This window comes from Staurois parvus, unplaced genomic scaffold (genome assembly GCF_062004578.1).
Source record: "Staurois parvus isolate SC_StPar_1 unplaced genomic scaffold, SC_StPar_1.0 ptg001192l, whole genome shotgun sequence".
NCBI classification, from domain to species: Eukaryota; Metazoa; Chordata; class Amphibia; order Anura; family Ranidae; genus Staurois; species Staurois parvus.
Genome location: NW_028318988.1, coordinates 3,630,734 through 3,649,331, shown reverse-complemented (window position 1 = coordinate 3,649,331; position 18,598 = coordinate 3,630,734). Strand labels below are relative to the sequence as shown.

The 18,598-nt window shown below is 45.9% G+C and overlaps 1 protein-coding gene across 1 annotated transcript; it reads right to left on the bottom strand.

Annotated features, from left to right (window-relative positions):
• Positions 1–3,330: 3,330 nt before the first annotated feature.
• LOC149438441 (olfactory receptor 6N1-like) lies at positions 3,331–7,108 on the bottom strand. The gene is made up of 2 exons (XM_089659955.1): positions 6,977–7,108; positions 3,331–4,311 (listed from the first exon to the last, which is right to left on the bottom strand). Exons 1-2 carry the CDS (start codon positions 7,106–7,108, stop codon positions 3,331–3,333), a joined length of 1,113 nt encoding a protein of 370 aa, XP_089516081.1.
• Positions 7,109–18,598: the final 11,490 nt, after the last annotated feature.

Here is an 18,598-nt window from a genome sequence, read left to right as displayed (position 1 = left end):
CTAAAAAAAACCAATACGTGTAAATTAATTGGTTTACGTGAAAGTTATAGCGTTTACAAATGGCGGGAAAGATACTGGGATTTTTAATTGTTTTTATACTAGTAATGGCAGCGATCAGCGACTTGTGGCGGTTATCAGTGACTTATAGCGGCGATCAGCGACTTATGGCAGGACTGCGGCAGACATTCTAACACTGGGGGGGAACTGACTTGGGGTCACTGACATCCCCAGTGACACCAATACAGTGATCAGTGCAAAAAAAAAAAACACTGACACTGTACTAATGGCACTGGGGAGGAAGGGGTTAACTTTTTTATTCACTGAAAGGGTTAACTGTGTGAGGGGAGTGTTTTATTAGGGGGGCGGGGGTGTGTACTGCACAGGGACAGATAAACTCTTCTCTCCGGCTCAGCATGTCAGGAGCTGACAGGGAACTGACAGAGAGCAGAGCTACTGCAGCCCTACTCTCTGTCAGTGATTGCCAATTAATCGTCAGGACACAGCCAGTAATGACCGGCTGTGACCCGGGGATGGACACCTGCTGCCATGATCAGCGGCGCAGGTAGGGCGGTGGCGCGCCTTGCGCGCGCCCCCTACCTGTTTTGCAAAAGCAAGTTTTAAAACGTGGTTTTGCGCAGCCGTGCCACCCTGCCAGCGTATTTCTACAGTGGCTGGGCGGCATGTGGTTGATGGATCACCGATCAATGGACAGAGTCGAAGATGTCGGATTGATCATGTGATCAGCTGTGTCCAATCCAGGGGTGGACTGACAACTCATTATTGGGATATTTTTTTACCAAAGACATGTAGCAGAATACATTTTGGCCTAAACGTATGACTAACTTTGAGTTTACTATATCATTTTTTATAGCCAAAAGTAAAAAATATTAATTTTTTCAAAATTTTCTGTCTTTTTTTGTTTATAGCATGAAAAACAAAAAGTGCATAGGTGATCAAATAGAGTCGGGCAAAAAAAGTATTTAGTCAGCCACCAATTGTGCAAGTTCTCCCACTTAAAAAGATGAGAGAGGCCTGTAATTAGCATCATAGGTAGATCTCAACTATGAGAGACAAAACGAGAACTAAAATCCAGACAATCACATTGGCTGATTTGGAAAGAATTTATTTGCAAATTATGGTGGAAAATAAGTATTTGGTAAATATGAAAAGTTCATCGCAATACTTTGTTATATATGCTTTGTTGGCAATGACAGAGGTCAAACGTTTCCTGTAAGTCTTCACAAGGTTGGCACACACTGTTGCTGGTATGTTGGCCCATTCCTCCATGCAGATCTCCTCTAGAGCAGTGATGTTTTGGGGCTGTCGCTGGGCAACACGGACTTTCAACTCCCTCCAAAGGTTTTCTATGGGGTTGAGATCTGGAGACTGGCTAGGCCACTCCAGGACCTTGAAATGCTTCTTACAAAGCCACTCCTTCGTTGCCCGGGCGGTATGTTTGGGATCATTGTCATGTTGGAAGACCCAGCCACGTTTCATCTTCAATGCCCTTGCTGATGGAAGGAGGTTTGCACTCAAAATCTCACGATACATGGCCCCATTAATTCTGTCCTGTACATGGATCAGTCGTCCTGGTCCCTTTGCGGAGAAACAGCCCTAAAGCATGATGTTGCCACCCACATGCTTCACAGTAGGTATGGTGTTCTTTGGATGCAACTCAGCATTCTCTCTCCTCCAAACACGACGAGTTGTGTTTCTACCAAACAGTTCTATTTTGGTTTCATCTGACTATATGACATTCTCCCAATCCTCTTCTGGATCATCCAAATGCTCTCTAGCAAACTTCAGAGGGGCCCGGACATGTACTGGCTTAAGCAGGGGGACACGTCTGGCACTGCAGGATCTGAGTCCCTGGCGGCGTAGTGTCTTACTGATGGTAGCCTTTGTTACGTTGGTCCCAGCTCTCTGCAGGTCATTCACTAGGACCCCCTGTGTGGTCCTGAGATTTTTGCTCACCGTTCTTGTGATCATTTTGACCCCACGGGGTGAGATCTTGCGTGGAGCCCCAGATGGAGGGAGATTATCAGTGGTCTTGTATGTCTTCCATTTTCTAATTATTGCTCCCACAGTTGATTTGTTCACACCAAGCTGCTTGCCTATTGCAGATTCAGTCTTCCCAGCCTGGTGCAGGTCTACAATTTTGCTTCTGGTGTCCTTCAACAGCTCTTTGGTCTTCACCATAGTGGAGTTTGGCGTGTGACAGTTTGAGGTTGTGGACAGGTGTCTTTTATACTCATAACAAGTTCAAACAGGTGCCATTGATACAGGTAATGAGTGCAGCACAGAGGAGCCTCTTAAAGAAGTCTGTGAGAGCCAGAAATCTTGCTTGTTTGTAGGTGACCAAATACTTATTTTCCACCATAATTTGCAAATAAATTCTTTCCAAATCAGCCAATGTGATTGTCTGGATTTTTTTCTCATTTTGTCTCTCATAGTTGAGGTTTACCTATGATGCCAATTACAGGCCTCTCTCATCTTTTTAAGTGGGAGAACTTGCACAATTGGTGGCTGACTAAATACTTTTTTGTCCCACTGTATATACCAATCCCCAGGAGTCAGGCAATGACACTGTGTGATGGATAGGCTCAGCCACAGCTCCGGCCAGGCTCTCTATGCGTTTCACCCCACCCATAGGAGGCTTGGTCACAGAAGCTCTGTGACCAAGCCCCCTATGGGTGGGGCAAAACGCGTCAGTAGGCATGGCTGGAGCGGCAGCTGAGGCCATCCATCACACAGTGTTGTTGCCTGACTTCTGGGGATTGTTTTGAGAGGCGTTCACCACTGCACACACGACCAAGTCTCTGGAGTAGCTCGGGACGCTGCTCCCTTCTCTCTTTTCTGCCAGCAGGGTGACTATAATTCACAGCGTATAAAGAGACAAAAAGAGGGCGCACGGGTCTAGTGCATTACCTTAAAAGATGAGATTTATTGATAAAAAAGTATAATACTCACAAGAGAAATAAAATCAAATAGAAAGCATGTCACAGTGAATGCAGTGTGGTCCAAAAAACCCCATGAAGGTGGTCTGGTGGGGGACCGTACACCTCAAGATAGCTGGTACTGACGCGTTTCGAGGTTGTACCTCTTCCTCAGAGCCAGTGTCTATACAGCCTGACTATAATTCACAACCTTGGGCAGCATCAGAAGCTCTTAAACTTTATAAATAATGCATATATAGTAAACAAACATCAATCTAAAACTGCATAAAATTAAGAACAAATTTAGATAAAACTTTTTTGAATGTCCATTTAATTCATCTTCGAAAGGACATACATAGTTAATAAATGGCTTTATTCAATAATCACATGCATTCTATTCTGTGGCCAAACTACTTCTGGTGCAGATGAAGCCTATTTTCCTCTGGAATGCAAATTTAATGTCTTTGTTTCTCATGCTGTATATTATGGGATTTATCATGGGAGTTAATACTGAATATACCATGGCCACCAAAGAGTCCACATCAGATGAGTAGAGGGCTGTTGGACGAATGTACACAAACATAATCGGCAAGAAAAATATACTGACAACTGTAAAGTGAGAGGCGCAGGTAGAAAAGGTTTTCTTCCGGCCTCCTTTAGAACTGATTCTGAGGATTGTTAAAATAATCTTTGTGTAAGATATAACAATTACAGCAAAGCTTAACAAAGTGACAACGGCACCAGCGAAAGACCCAACTACTATATTGAGGGATAGGTCGGCACAAGCCAAACTGAGCAGTGGATCAATATCACAGTAGTAATGGTAGAGTATGTTGGGACCACAGTAAGGTAACTTTAAGGCAAGAATGGTGGCTGCTACTGGAGCCGCAAAGCCTCCACACCAGGCTGCCATTGCCAGTATTATGCAAAGTTGTCTTGTCATGATGATTTGGTAGTGTAAGGGTGAGCATATAGCTATGTAGCGATCGTAGGCCATTACGGCCAGGAGATAACACTCTGTTGCTGCCAAAGACAAAAAAATATACATCTGTACAAAGCAGGCGGTGTAGGAAATGGTATCCAGGTTCATCAGGAACTTGGCCAACATCTTTGGGACGGTTACTGAAGTGTAAGTCATGTCTATAAAGGACAAGTTGCTGACAAAGAAATACATTGGGGTATGGAGATGCCGGTCAAAGATGACCAAGCAGAAGATAAACCCATTGCCAGAGAGGGTGAAGAGGTAGATACAAAGCAATACACAAAAAAGGAAAATGTGGTAATTCTGGAGGCTTGGGAATCCGAAAATGATGAATTCTGTCACATGGGTGATAGTTGCATTGGAAGAAACAGATTGCAAGGAATCTTCATTGACCTAGATCATAGAAAATAAATACAGTTAATTCATTATATTATTTTATTGCTCAAATAGCATCAGCGCTCTAACCAGTATCAAACCAAAACAAACACGTTTTGAGCCAAAGCATCCCCCTTCGTTAAGACTTCAACATTGGTTGCCAGAGTTACAGTATGGACAGTGCTAAATCCTCCTGGATGGATATCTTAATCTAAAATATAGATTTGTGGGGGATGTGGCCAGGCTCATGGAGCGATAGGCAGCACATCTGCTTTGATCCCAGCCCGGACCTTCCACTAAGGCTTCTTCTCCCTCGCAGGCTATCTTCCGCCCTCCTTATGGGCAAGCATCAACACCAGACCCCCTGGAGTATAATGGGGGTAAAGTCAGATGGCAATTTGCAGCTCTTCCTGACCCAATCCTCCGCTGATGCCTCGGGCACGCCGGCACCTCTCTCCTCCTCGCCCCCCAGGGACTCTGGGCTCCAGGACGGTGGCCAGGTAAGCCCTCGGGGCTCCATCTCTCCACAAGGGGATCTGGCCATTAATTTGCAGGGCACACAGAGCATAGAGGGCACACAGAGGCCACGCAGTCCTTCCCCAGCATCTCTCTGCTCTGAGGATGGCTGGGACCTGCAGTCCCCTTACAAAGTAGGATTTTGAACTTTGAGTGAACTGTATTGAAAATACGTACAAACAGGAAATCTCTGATTTTAAACAAGATATCTGTATGCGTATGGAAGAGATTGAAAATATCACCAACGGCCTGTGTAACGCCTTACAATCTGATGAAGAGACCATTCATTCTCATATGGTCTTAATACATCAGCTCATGTACCAACAAGATGACATTGAGAACAGGAACCATCATAATAATATCTGGATCAGGGTCATTCCAGAATCCGTTGAACCTAAAAATTTGGCTGCCGCGCTTACCGCCATATTCAATCAATTACTTCGGCAACCTAAGGATACTTATATTGAGTTGGACCACGTACATTGCACCATGGGCCCCAGAAACCCTGATCCATCATTTGTTCGGGATACACTATGCAGGATCCACTACTTCAAGGTCAAGGACGCCATTATGTGTGCAGCGATGTGTGATACCATCCTATTCAATGAAGTGCCGGTGATGCTCCTCCCTAACCTTTCATGCCAGACTCTGACCCTGCGTCCTCTCACCCTGATGTTGCAAGAGTGCATATCCGCTACCAGTGGCGGTTTCCGTTTCAACTCCACACCTTGCAGAATGGCAAATCCGCACAATTTCGCACTTTCGAGGACATACCCACATTTCTCGGGGTGTTTGAACTACCTCAGGTGTCCCTCCCGGACTGGCCCTTTCAGCTCACAACCCCAGGCCTTCCATTTCCCTCATCTTGGCAGCGGTCCAAGCAAAAGAAGAAGAAACGTCCCCAATCCTCCTCCCAGAAGATTTCAGAGGGCTGAACTCCTAACCACGTACCATGGGAGGTTTTTCTCCCCTTCTCATTTTTTCTACAGTTTTTCATGCACTCTGTTGGTCATTCTCGTTTGATCTGTGAAATAAATTTGTGGCTGTTGTTTTTTTTTTTTCTCAAGTACCCTGGGGCTGTGGTTTGAGGCTACTTCCTGGGTGCCGCCACCGTGGTTTGTTGTGGCGTGCGGGGATACTGTCGACCATAGGCTCAGGGGCTTTGGGCCTTCATTTTGTTTGATTCATTCACGTCCTGCTCTTACCATGTTATATTTATTTGTTGGGGGAGGGGGTCTCATTTTGTCATGCCTGTTTGAGGGTTTTCTAAAAACGTTTTGTAGAGGGGGTCATTCTCACAAGGGATGATCCCCTTCGTGGTTATTATTGGCCTGTGGGAGGCCTGGGTCAGGGTCAGATACATGCACCTCTGACGACCCCCACCTAGGCCTTCAGTGTATTGCATAGTGCCACAGTGTATGTTGTTTGGACAGTTCACCTGTTTACTAGTTTCTTCCTCTTATTTTATTCCTTTTTTTTGTTCTTGCTTTCTCGTCTTTATATCCTTTTTCCCACTAGTTTTTTCTTTACTCCTCTTCTTTTTCTCCCCCCTTCCCCCCCCCCTTTTTTTTCCTTTCTTTTCTAGTGGGTCGGGAAGGGGGGGGGGCTTGGTGGAGCGCTGTTGTTGACCACGGACAAATATGGCTCTGATTAAATTTTCTTCTATTAATTGTAGGGGCTTTAGCACTCCAGAGAAGTGGTGACAGATGCTTTATCATTTTTATTAACATGGATCGCAGATTTTGCTCTTTCAAGAGACTCATTTTCGCTCCGATGGTGTCCCTGTCCTCCGTAATCATTACTATACTCAGTGGTATCATAGTACTAACCCACGGGCCAGATCTAGGGGGGGTGTCGGTGGCCTTTCATTATACCTTTGGCCCGGAGGTCTTGGACTCCCTAATTGTTCCAGCTGGTCGCCACCTTTTTCTGAAGTTGAAATTCCAAGATTTTGTTTTTACCATAGCGAACGTTTACGCTCCTAATCAAGATCAGGTTCCATTTCTTGTGTTGGTCCTCTCTAAGCTGTCTGATTTTGGGGGTCCCTGTTTCATCGTAGGAGGGGACTTCAATGTGGCTCTCTCTCCAGACTTGGACACCTCCACTGGTATATGTTCCCTCTCCCCGTCAGTCTTATCTCAAATTAAATTGCATTTTCATGGCTTACATTTAGTGGACGTTTGGCGTATCCAGAACCCTTCAGAACGAGACTATAGTTTTTATTCTGCAGCTCATGCGTCATACAGTCGTATAGACTATTTCTTTGTTTCACAGTCTTTTCTTGATTGTCCGACTGCATCCTCTCTCGGTCATTTTTTATGGTTGGACCACGCCCCAATCCATCTTACGATTCAGGACTGACCATCGTCCTTGCGTCATTTTTCGTGGCACTTGAACAACACCCTGCTCAAAGATTCATTGTGTCAGGGAAATAGTGCAGGCTATTCAACATTTTGTTCTTGATCACGCATCAGACACTACCGGCCCTCTTACTCAATGGGAGACTCTCAAATGTGTCCTTAGAGGGGTTCTTATTAAACAGGGGTCTTGTTTAAAAAAGGCTCGCACGAAGAATATGCGTAGCTTATTTTCACTCATTGCGCACCTTCTCACAAACGCATGTTGGACCCGGCGCTCACAGTGGACTTATCTAATGCGTGTAGAGACTTACTCCAACTTTTAGATTCTTCCTCCCTCGTTGAACGGGACAGAGCACGCAACACTTATTATTCCCTGGGTAATAAATGTGGCCAACACCTGGCGAGTGTACTCCACCCCCGTCCGTTTTGACGTCCTATCCAGCATATTAAGGCACCTAACAATACTAAAATCTACCATAATAAAGGAATTTCTTCCCCGTTTGAGCGTTATTATTCTCAACTTTACAATCTGTCCTCGTTGACTCCTGATGCTCCTTCTGTTTCTCCTCTTCCAACTATGTCCCAATACATTGCAGAAACAGAGTTGCCTGTTCTGGATGCTCAGGATGTGTTGGACCTAGAGGAGCCTTTCTCGACTTTGGAAGTTCTCGGGGCAATTAAGGCTCTGAAGACGGGTAAGTGCCCGGGTCCAGATGGGTTTACCCCGAGATTTTACAAAACATTTGCTGCCCAACTGGCCCCACTTCTAGCCCAAGCTTTTAATATTATCGACGATTTGAACATGCCTTCAACTGCTTGCCTTCAACTGCTTTCCTGTATCGTCCATTTTCTTTACTCAATTTGGGCATTAAACGTTTTGCCAAACTTTTGGCGAACCGCCTTTCCCCTTTTCGACCAACCCTGATCCACCATGATCAGGTGGGTTTTATCCCCGGTTGCGAAGCTAGGGATAATACTTCTAAAACAATCCATCTTATCTCTTATATTAAGCAACATAGTTTAAAGGCTTGCCTCCTTTCATTTGACGCTGAGAAGGCGTTCAACCACATTGATTGGCGCTTTTTACAACTCACCCTGGAACAGATCAGTTTGGGTTCACGGTTAATTGCTCGGATTATTTCCTTCTATTCTTGTCCTTCGGCAGTCTGTCCTAGCGAATGGTACGGTCTCTTCGCCCTTCACCATATCAAATGGGACTAGACTGGGTTGCCCCCTCTCTCCTCTTCTCTTTGTCTTAGTAATGGAACATCTAGCGAGAGCCATACAAGCTAATGACTCAATTTTGGGTATCTGCACACCCTCCGCACATCACAAATAATCCTTATATGCAGATGACCTTCTAGTTTACATCCAACAGCCACTTATCTCACTCCCCAGTCTCCTTCACGAATTCCGCAGATTTGGTTTATATAGTAACTTCAAACTCAATATCTCTAAAATGGAGGCATTAAATATATCTTTGCCGACCCATGGGTTGGCTGACTTACACTCTAATTTCGCTTTTCAATGGCGCCCAAAGGATATTACGTACCTGGGGATCATGATTTCTGCCAATCTTACTGCTCTATATTCCCTTAATTACTTACCTTTGTTTTCACGTATCTGAAAAGATCTGGCCTCATGGGGTGCTTCTAGTATGCCCTGGTTTGGTCGCACCAATACCCTCAAGATGGATACCTTACCCAAGTTACTCTATGTCTTTCAGACAGTGCCGATTGCTGTCCCTAAGAGTTTCTTTCTCTCTCTACACTCCCTTCAATTAGATTTTTTTGACACTGGGGGTTCTTTAGGTTAAAATATAGGTTAATTACTTACCTGAAACTCGGAGGCGGAGTGGGTTTACCAGAAATTGAGCTTTATTATAGAGCTACGTTACTAGCACGGATGCTTAATTGGTTTCCCAGACACTTTTGTGGCGCCTCTTGTATGATAGAACAAGATTTGGCACTAATTAATCTTCAGGCTTTACCTTGGGGTTATAGCCAGGACCTTAAGCATTTTCCTGGCCTGTCCCCATTGACTGCGGCTGTACTGCACTTTTGGTATCAACGGGGTATCATTGCTTTATCATCTTCTGATCCCTCTCCCTTATCACCCCTATTTGATAACCCTGCTCTTCCTCAGGGGCTAGGCTCTTCTATTCTTAGTCCCTTTATGCGTGCCTCCTGACCCATAGTCCGAAATTTTATTTGCTCCCAATCGGGTCTCCCGCTCCTTCAAGGTGGGCCTAAGGACTGGTTGACCACTTTACATCTATCCTCATTTTGCAAACATTTACACTCTTCCTCCTATACACACCGTCCACTCTCTGAGTTTGAGCGGTTGTGTTCCCTCTCTGAACCGCCGAGACATGTCCTAGCTTCCTTCTATAAAGTGTTACATACTGCCCTTCATTCCGAACTCCCTCCCTGCACTAAGGCGTGTGCTCAGTACATAGGTAAAGACATATCAGCTGCGGACTGGTGCACATCATTTCACTTCACTCATAAATCATCCATTTCTTGCTATTCCCAAGAAAAGAACTTTAAGCTCCTTTCTTGATGGTACCGGGACCCCCTCTCCCTACACAAGATATTTCCTTCTACGACTAATCTTTGTTGGCGTTGTACTAAAGTTGTTGGTACACAGCTCCATATTTGGTGGGATTGTGACCTAATACAACCCTTCTGTCGGCAGGTCTTTGCTGTTTATGACAAGATCTATGGTTAGTCCTTTCGCCAGAGTTTGCTCTTCTCTCTATATTACCGGGTTGGATGGCTGCGCAGAAGAAAAGTCTGTTACGTTTCTTTCTATCCGCAGCCCGACAATTGATACCCCTCTTTTGGAAAACGTCCACTCCCCCGCCTCTGTCGATGTGGGTTTCTGTGCTTAATGTTACCTTGCGTATGGAGGAGATGCTTGCATTTGCCAATGATACCTATGATAAACATAAGATATTGTGGTCGGTCTGGCTTCATTTCTCGTCCTCTTCATTTCTCCGAGATATGTGTTCCCCTGCAGTGTCCTAGGGGAGTTGAGCCTTGCTCCGCTAATGCATTCTCGTTTTGGTTGTAGGTTTGGCCCCGTGGCCCGTACTGGGTGTGGGTGGTGGGGTCACTCTGGCGGGATGCTGGTGTGGGGCCGCCTTGGCTCTGATTTCTGCCGTGTCTGTCCCCCAGCCCTCCTTCTTCTTCTCCCTCCTTATCCCTTCAGTTGACTTCCCCTTTTTCTTCTTTTTCTACCCTGTAGACTTTTTTTCTTCCCTTTTTTTTTCTTTCCTCTTCTTTTTCCGTTTGGGTTTATACTTTCCACATTTTGTTTTGTATATTTTGTCTGGGGGTGCACCCCATGAACTTATGTTCTTTTTTGTTTCTCTCTATATTTCTGCAATATGTGTTATTGAAACATCTCCATTTCGTTGGTGTTTAGATTTATTTTCATTCATCCACATGGACCATTGACACACCTATGATGTTTTTTCTATCTGTTTATTTGTCCATGCTATTATTATTTCTCATGTTTTGTATTGTTGAGGTTGCTGTAAAATATAATAAATACTAATTTGCCTTTAAAATATAGATGTGTTTGCTCAGTGGCTGGGTACCAGCAGATGCAGTAGGCGCCTCTTAGTGAAAGCAACTAGTAAATGATGCATAATATCTAATTCAGGAATCAATAAATGGTGGACCGTGGTCTGGACCCAGACCAAGTGACAGTCCTGTCTGGGCCACTTATCAGCTGGGTGTCCTCTCCCAGGTCCCCCGAATGGCCACTGATTTAATCCTTACAGTAGGGCAGGGGGTGGGAGGTGCTGCAGATCTGCACAGAGAGGGAGAGTCTTTTCAAACTAACAAGCGAGAATCACCTGATTGGTAATATAATGAGTTGTGTAGCTCCTGTCCTCCATCCAGATCTGCAGCACCTCTCGCCCCCGGCCCTGCTGTGAGGATGATAGGTGGGAGACCCAGGAGAGGACATCCCAAGCAGATAACTGCCTCTGCCCTGCTGAAGGTAGAACTGTGAGGCTGGGGAGGCTTGCATTGAAAGGGGCACTGTAATATAAATGGGCACTCTGATGTGAGAGGAACTGTGTTATAAAGGGGTGCTGTGTTATAAAGGGGTGTTGTGTTATAAAGGGGTGCTGTGTTATAAAGGGGTGTTGTGTTATAAAGGGGTGCTGTGTTATAAAGGGGTGTTGTGTTATAAAGGGGTGCTGTGTTATAAAGGGGTGTTGTGTTATAAAGGGCACAACAAAGTAAAGCATCACTGTGATGTGAAGGAGAATACAATGTAAAAGGTATACCGTGATATAAAGGGGCACAGTGATGTGAAGGGGACTCCAATGTAAAGGGGATCTGTGATATGAAGGGGAGCTGAGGACTGTGTAGTAATACTTTAAAGGGGGTGAGGCTGTGATATGAAGGGGGTCTGTGATGTAAAAGTAATGGAAGATTGTGGTCACTGATGTAAAGAAGGGACTGTGATGTTAACGAGGGTTGTGATGTGAAGAGGGAATTGTGATGTAAAGGGGTCTATGAGGTAAAGGATAGGTTAAAGACACTGAGCTGTGATGTACAGGGGGAGCTGTGATGTACAGAGGGAGCTGTGATGTAAAGGGGGACTTTGATGTTTTATAGTGCAAACATGAGACCTCTGCCAGAAGAAAATGTTACTGACTGGGCCTTTGTGAATTTTAATTCAAGACCCTTGATCTAACTGATCAAACAATAGCCTTTCCAGTATTAGTATATGTAGCACTACCCCCTTAGGAGTTTTTAGAGATTTGGGTCCCCCTGTAGTCCTGCACAGCCAGGCAACACACAGTTTTCCACAGACTTGCATTCAGAGTCAGTAAACAGTCCTTGAGCTTGGCTTTTTATGTTTTATTGAGGGGTGTTGAACGTAGATGGGGTAAGGGGTGTACGGGATGCCCAGTGGAACTGCAACTGAGAACAAACTCCTTAGCAAATATGTACAAGTCTTTACACAGTAGAACTTCTTCTTGGTGAGCACTCTAGCCTCTCCAGGTGTACCTCCTCAGACCCCAGATAATCCTCTTCTTATACAGTTGCCTGAGGGAATCCCTGGGCAAGGGAATCTAGTGCCTGCCACTTTAAATGAAACAGTCCCAGGTAAGGAGCTAGTTTCCCACCAGAGTGCTCTTTTTCCCTTGTTTGGCCGAGGGGGTGAAGGACTACACACTCAGTCTCAGTCCTGCATGCACATTTAGGTAGGTGGCTGCCTTCAGGCCTTCTACTGCTCTAGCTCTTTTTCTGGCTCTACAGGTGGACCTTGCTCTGGGGGATGATGATGCTGAGTGATCCTACTTTCCAGAACCCTTCCTGTAGGTAGGCCTCTTCCCACTGTGCCCCCTCCCAGGATCTTGCATCTTAGCCACTTTTAAGGGCTGTCCTGACCCCATGCCAAGCCTCCTGCTTGGGGATTGGTCAGAATCCCCTGAGAGTGCAGACCAGCTCATCCTCACCCCCGCCCACTGCTTCTAGAATCTTCTCCAAGGTTCTAGAGCAGGGAGAGATGTCAAGGAACTGATCTGCAGAGTCTCTCATTCCTGACCTGAATTTGACCCAGTTGACTATTGCCTAGGCAGTCTTCTGTCTAAAAAACAATAAGCTAGCTCCCTCTAGCTAACTAGGAGGGTGCTACATATACTATATTGCCAAAAGTATTGGGACGCCTGCCTTTACACACACATCAACTTTAATGGCTTCCCAATCCTAGTCCAAAAGGGTTCGATATTGAGACTGCCCACCCTTTGCAGCTATAACAGCTTCAACTCTTCTGGGAAGGCTGTCAACAAAGTTTAGGAGTGTGCCTATGGGAATGTTTGACCATTCTTTCAGAAGTGCATTTGTAAGTCAGGCACTGATGTTGGATGAGAAGGCCTGGCTTGCAGTCTCCACTCTAATTCATCCCAAATTGTTCTATCAGGTTGAGGTCAGGACTTTGTTCAGGCCAGTCAAGTTCCTCCACCCCAAACTTTTTCATCCATGTCTCTATGAAACTTGCTTTGTGCACTGGTGTGCAGTCATGTTGGAACAGGAAGGGGCCATCCCCAAATGGTTCCCACAAAGTTGGAAGCATGAAATTGTCCAAAATGTCTTGGTATGCTGACGCCTTAAGAGTTCCCTTCAGTGGAACTAGGGGACCAAGACCAACCCCTGTAAAACAACCCCACACCATAATCCCCCCTCCACCAAACTTTACACGTGGCACAATGCAGTCAGGCAAGTACCATTCTGGCAACCAACAAACCCAGACATGTCCATTGGATTGCCAGACAGAGAAGAGTGATTGGTCACTCCAGAGAACACGTCTCCACTGCTCTAGAGTCCAGTGGCGGCGTACTTTACACCACTGCATCCGACACTTTGCATCGCACTTGGTGATGTAAGGCTTGGATGCAGCTGCTCGGCCATGGAAACCCATTCCATGAAGCTCTCTATGCACTGTTGTTGTGCTAATCGGAAGGCCACCCAATGTTTGGAAGTCTTTAGCTATTGACTCTGCAGACAGTTGGCGACTTCTGAACATTGTGCGCTTCAGCATGTGCTGACCCCACTCTGTCATTTTATGCGGCCTAACACTTTGTGGTCGAGTTACTTTACATTGGTGACCCCGAATCGTGTCTTCTTGACTGCATCTCCACCTCCGGCTCACACCCCGCAACAGGAGGGACAGCACAGGCGCCTAAGATGAGAAACTTTTTCTCATATTATTTACTGTCTTTGCTGTGCGGGAGTGGGGTGCCGGGTGGGGATAGCAGCTACAGAAGGTAACACGTTTCCATTGTATATTTACAAATGCATTCTGTCTGTGTATTATTACTGAGAATAGAATATTGTTGAGAGGAAAAACTGTACTGATAATAGTACCAAGTATTCATTTTCCTTACTGTTTGGAATGACAATATAAATATATGTTTAAAGTTAAGGGACGTGTCTAAGCAGGTACCACAATTTTTAATGAGTGAATAGAAGTTGTTTGAATGCAGAATTTTTTTTTGTGTGATTTTTTGTGTAACCTGTGGTCCTAGGACAAGTGGTCCTCAGCGGATAGCCACAGTGAATATATGACCCGCTGTGTGTTCTTTGGGGTAGGATGTTGAGTCAGAGACTAGCCTATTGCCACTCAGTGAGGGGACGCCCTTCTGAGCATAGAACAGTGAGATAAGAGATATAGCCGGCTGCTGGTACACAGCCTTTGAGTTAAAAATTGAAACTCTATGTCCCGGAGTTATGCATACTGTCATTTCTAAGCAGAATAATGAAAATCAAAAAGGGAAAATGGGAAATAGCTTAAATAAAAAAGTTTTACCGTTAATGAATAATTGCGGGCCAACAAAAGCAAAACCTTTACATTTACTAAAAATTGCAAAAGCTGCAGGGTTAAAAATGTCTAAACTTCACCCAAGCACCCCCATTGTTAAAATGACGGTGAGTGGGGTACCAAGTGCCCTCAAACATCATCCTAAGTGGTGCAAAATAACCAGAAAAGAATATAAGGAAGACCCTACTAAGTGGTGGCCACCCGAAGGATCCTTATACACACCAACCATAGATGCACTATTTAACTTGCTTTTTAAAATGTCTGATTGTGGGGGAATTGAAAGTTTAGCAGCATGGGAGGAGGTATCCAGATAAAATGAAAAAACCCTTTGAACCGCCTCCTTATAAGATATGTTTTGAAAAACTGTGTTACAACTAGAGGAGTAAGAGTTACCAAATGAATGGGCTTCCCCTTATGTTGTATATAGGAGACAGCTAGCAGCAGCATCAACCTCGATATTTGATGAACCTATACAAGGGGAAATGCCGGAAATGCCGGAACCCTCTTACATTGCCCAGCATCCCCCATAGTACTAAAGGATCCCCACAGAATAGCCTATAGAACTACCCAAGGCTAGACATGCAGCTGAACACAGGTATAGTACTGGAACATTATTCCAGCAGGATGAGGAAGTTTGGGAATTCACACCCCCAGAGCCCAGAAAAAACGTAGCTGAATTTACAAAAATAGATATAAAACCTCCTTTTATGAATCTAACCTCCACAGCAGTCACTAGATCAAAAGACAGGGAGCAGATGAAATGCACAACGGCAGATATTCAAAGGGATAGAGAGTACTATAGTTCCCAATGGCAGGATCCCCCCCTAGAGCAGATGCCATTAAGGGAGGTTCTCTACCAGGGTCAGAGCCAGATGGGGAAAAATATAGAGCAAGGATTGAGAAGGTATATGATCCTTGGAAGCATCACGAGATTAGGGTAATGATTGCAGATTTTCCTAATATTCAAAAGTGCCCAAATAAATGGTATAAAAGAATACTATGGCTACAAAAAACCCAACAAGCCACTTATAGAGATATGTGGATATTGATTGACTGTTCAATGCCAGAGAAATATGTGGATGTTTGGAAAGTGTTTACTAAGACTAAAGGATCATGTGAACAAGGGATAATAAAAAGGGAAGGAAATGTAGAGGATGTCTATGAGGAAATGGTTGAAAGATTAAATGCGTTTCTAAAAGATTGGCTGTCTACTACGTTTGATAAAGGCCAGGATATGCGAATGTTGATGGATGTAGTTCAGAAAAAGGATGAGGATGTTTTAGAATACTGGAGTAGATTTAAAGATGCCATTTAGAAACATACTGATTGGATGATTGATGATGATGGTGATATGCAACAACCTGAATTGATGAATGTTCTCTTGGGTGGATTGCTGCCTGAAGTAAGGGAAGAAATTGAATTTCGTACAGTGGGGTGGTGGAAGAAAGCTGCTGCAGAGTTGGTTAAAACCGCTCAGCTTGCATATGAAGTCTTTCAAAAGCGAAGAGAAAATAGAGAAGAAGGAAAAAACGAAAATAATGAATGTTCGAGCACCAATAGTGGAAGAGAAAAATAATGGGAAACCGGAACCCATGAGTGTACCTGTCACGTACCTGATAGGAGACTGAAATGACGATGTCGGCCTCACTTGTGTCACTAGCCCTGACCCCACTGGAGGTGGAACAGAGGGTGTCTAGGGACCAGGGGGACAAGAGCGCCAGTAGATGTTGTTTGCAGCTGTTGCAGTTGGTGACCTTGGAAGACTGATGAACCTCCGATTCAGGATCAGTAGTGATATGCAGAGCTGGTATGGTAGATCGCCAGGTGTGCACCAGAGCAAGGCAGGGAGCTGAGATGGGAGACAGGAGCAGTGTCAAAGGAATAGCCAGGGTCATCAACGGGCAGACAGCAAGGTGCCAAAGTCAGGAGCAGAGCCGAAGTCAGGAACCAATATCAAGCAGGAGAGTAATCAGAGTCAGGTCAGGAGCAAGTCGGGTCAGCAACAAGGAAATCACACAGGAACGAGCAGGAAACAGGAAACAGCTGAAGACCAGTCAGCACTCAGCATAGGCAGAGGCACCTTTTAAATAGTCCGTCTGGTCGTGCGTGTGCACGTGCATGTGTGTGCGCGATCATGCATTTCTGTGCGCATGTGCACGTCTATTCGCCAGCCGTCTCACGGGATGGTCAATACAACCATCTTGGAAAAAATTGCACACCTTGAATCCAGCTGTAATGGACCGCCTGGCGGCACCACTAGCACTCCACTGATCAGGCATCCCCAGAACACGGAATCTAAGCCCTAGAGTAGTCCTAGAGGGCCCCTGATGGTGGGGATGGACTTGGAGTACCCTGAGACCAGGTCGTGACTACTGAGTATACCTGTCAGTGGTAGGGGTGTTCGCCAGGGGCTCCCACAGGGGAGAGCCTGATATGAGGAGGTCGGGTGACCCCGATGGGATGGATGGATGGCTGAGCAGGTGCGAGGTCAGACAAGCCGGGTCGCTAGCCGTGGGGATGGTGCGGTACAAAGCAGCGGGCAGAGAATAGTCGGGTCACACGCCAGGTCAGTAACAGAAGATCAGATCCAATAGGGGGCATCCGGGAGAGAGGTCAGGCAAGCCAAGGGTCAGAGCAGGAGAATACAGCGTGGTCAGGTACAATCCGGGTCAGCAGCTTACAGGATACAGGTTCACAGGTTCAGGAATGCAGGTAAGACCAGAAGGCACTCAATGACAGTTCAGGGCCGTTTAAATATCGCGCCCTGCGCTGTCATTGGTGCCAGGTGCACTCCCGCGGCTCCTAGTGCGCTGGACCTAGTGCCCGTGTCCCTGCACAAGGCGGCGCACTGCGCCTGCACCGGGACCAGCGCCGCGCTGATCCATGACATTGCCCCCCCCCTACGGGCAACCTCCGGATGCCCACCCGATCTCTGCACCACGGGTGATCACGAAGAAACCCCCGGACAAGCCTAGGTGCATGAACATTTTGGGCCGGTTCCCAGGAATTGTCCTCCGGACCATAGCCCTTCCATTTAATTAGGAACTGGGTCTGACCCCCCTCCTTCGGCACTTCAGGATTGCTTCTACCTCAAATTCTTCTTGTTTTTCGATAGTTATGGCCTCCGGAGGTCTGGACTCTTGATTTGGAAAGGGATCTGGGACCACTGGTTTCAGCAGGGACACGTGGAATACTGGGTGGATCTTGAACCTCTCAGGGAGGATGAGCTTGTATGCCACTTTGTTAATTATTCGCTTCACACAGAAAGGGCCTACAAACTTTGGTCCCAATTTCCATGAAGGACACAACATTTTCAAATTTGTTGTTGCCAACCAGACCTTATCCCCAGGTTGCAGCACCAGGTCCCCCCTTCGCTTCTTATCAAAAGCCTTCTTGTTATCCTCCTGGGCCCGAGAGATGGCCTCCTGAAGTAATTTGTTGTTGGTGAAGAACAAAGTAAGCGCGTCTTGTGTGGCTGGAACTGGACACTCGGGGACCAGATCAGGAAGGAAAACAGGGTGAAATCCAGTTTGAAAAAAACGGGGATTGCTCCGTTGCTGAATGATTTGCATTGTTGTAGGCAAATTCTGCCAAGGGTAAGAGCGTCAGCCAATTATCCTGTAGGAAGGATGTGTAGCATCGCAGGTATTGCTCCAGGGTCTGGTTAGTCCTCTCTGTTTGCCTATTGGTCTGTGGGTGGAACGCGGAGGAGAGGGACAGTTTGATATCCAATGCCTTGCATAGAGCCCTCCAAAATTTAGAAGTGAATTGGACTGCTCGATCCGAGACGATGTCTTCTGGGACTCTGTGTAATCTTACTATTTCCTGAATGAAGATTCGTGCAGTCTCGGATGCCGACGGAGTATTCTACAAGGGTAAGAAGTGGGCCATCTTAGATAGTCGATCGATGACCACAAGGATTGCGGTGTGGCCCTGGGACGGAGGGAGCTTGACTATAAAGTCCATTGCGCTCCTTTGCCATGGTCGTTCAGGTATCGGCAGTGGGCGCAGCAGTCCTCAAGCCTTGTTTCTTGAAGGTTTGTTTCTTTGACAGACGGCGCAGGATTTAACGTAATGTTTGC

Excerpts from the sequence above, each read along its gene's own strand:
- LOC149438441 (XM_089659955.1), bottom strand. The coding sequence starts at position 7,108 with ATGCAGTCGGACAATCAAGAAAAGACTGTGAAACAAAGAAATAGTCTA. Across the intron at positions 4,312-6,976 it reads ACGCCAAACGTCCACTAAAT|GTCAATGAAGATTCCTTGCA; the intron begins GTAAGCCATGAA and ends TCTATGATCTAG.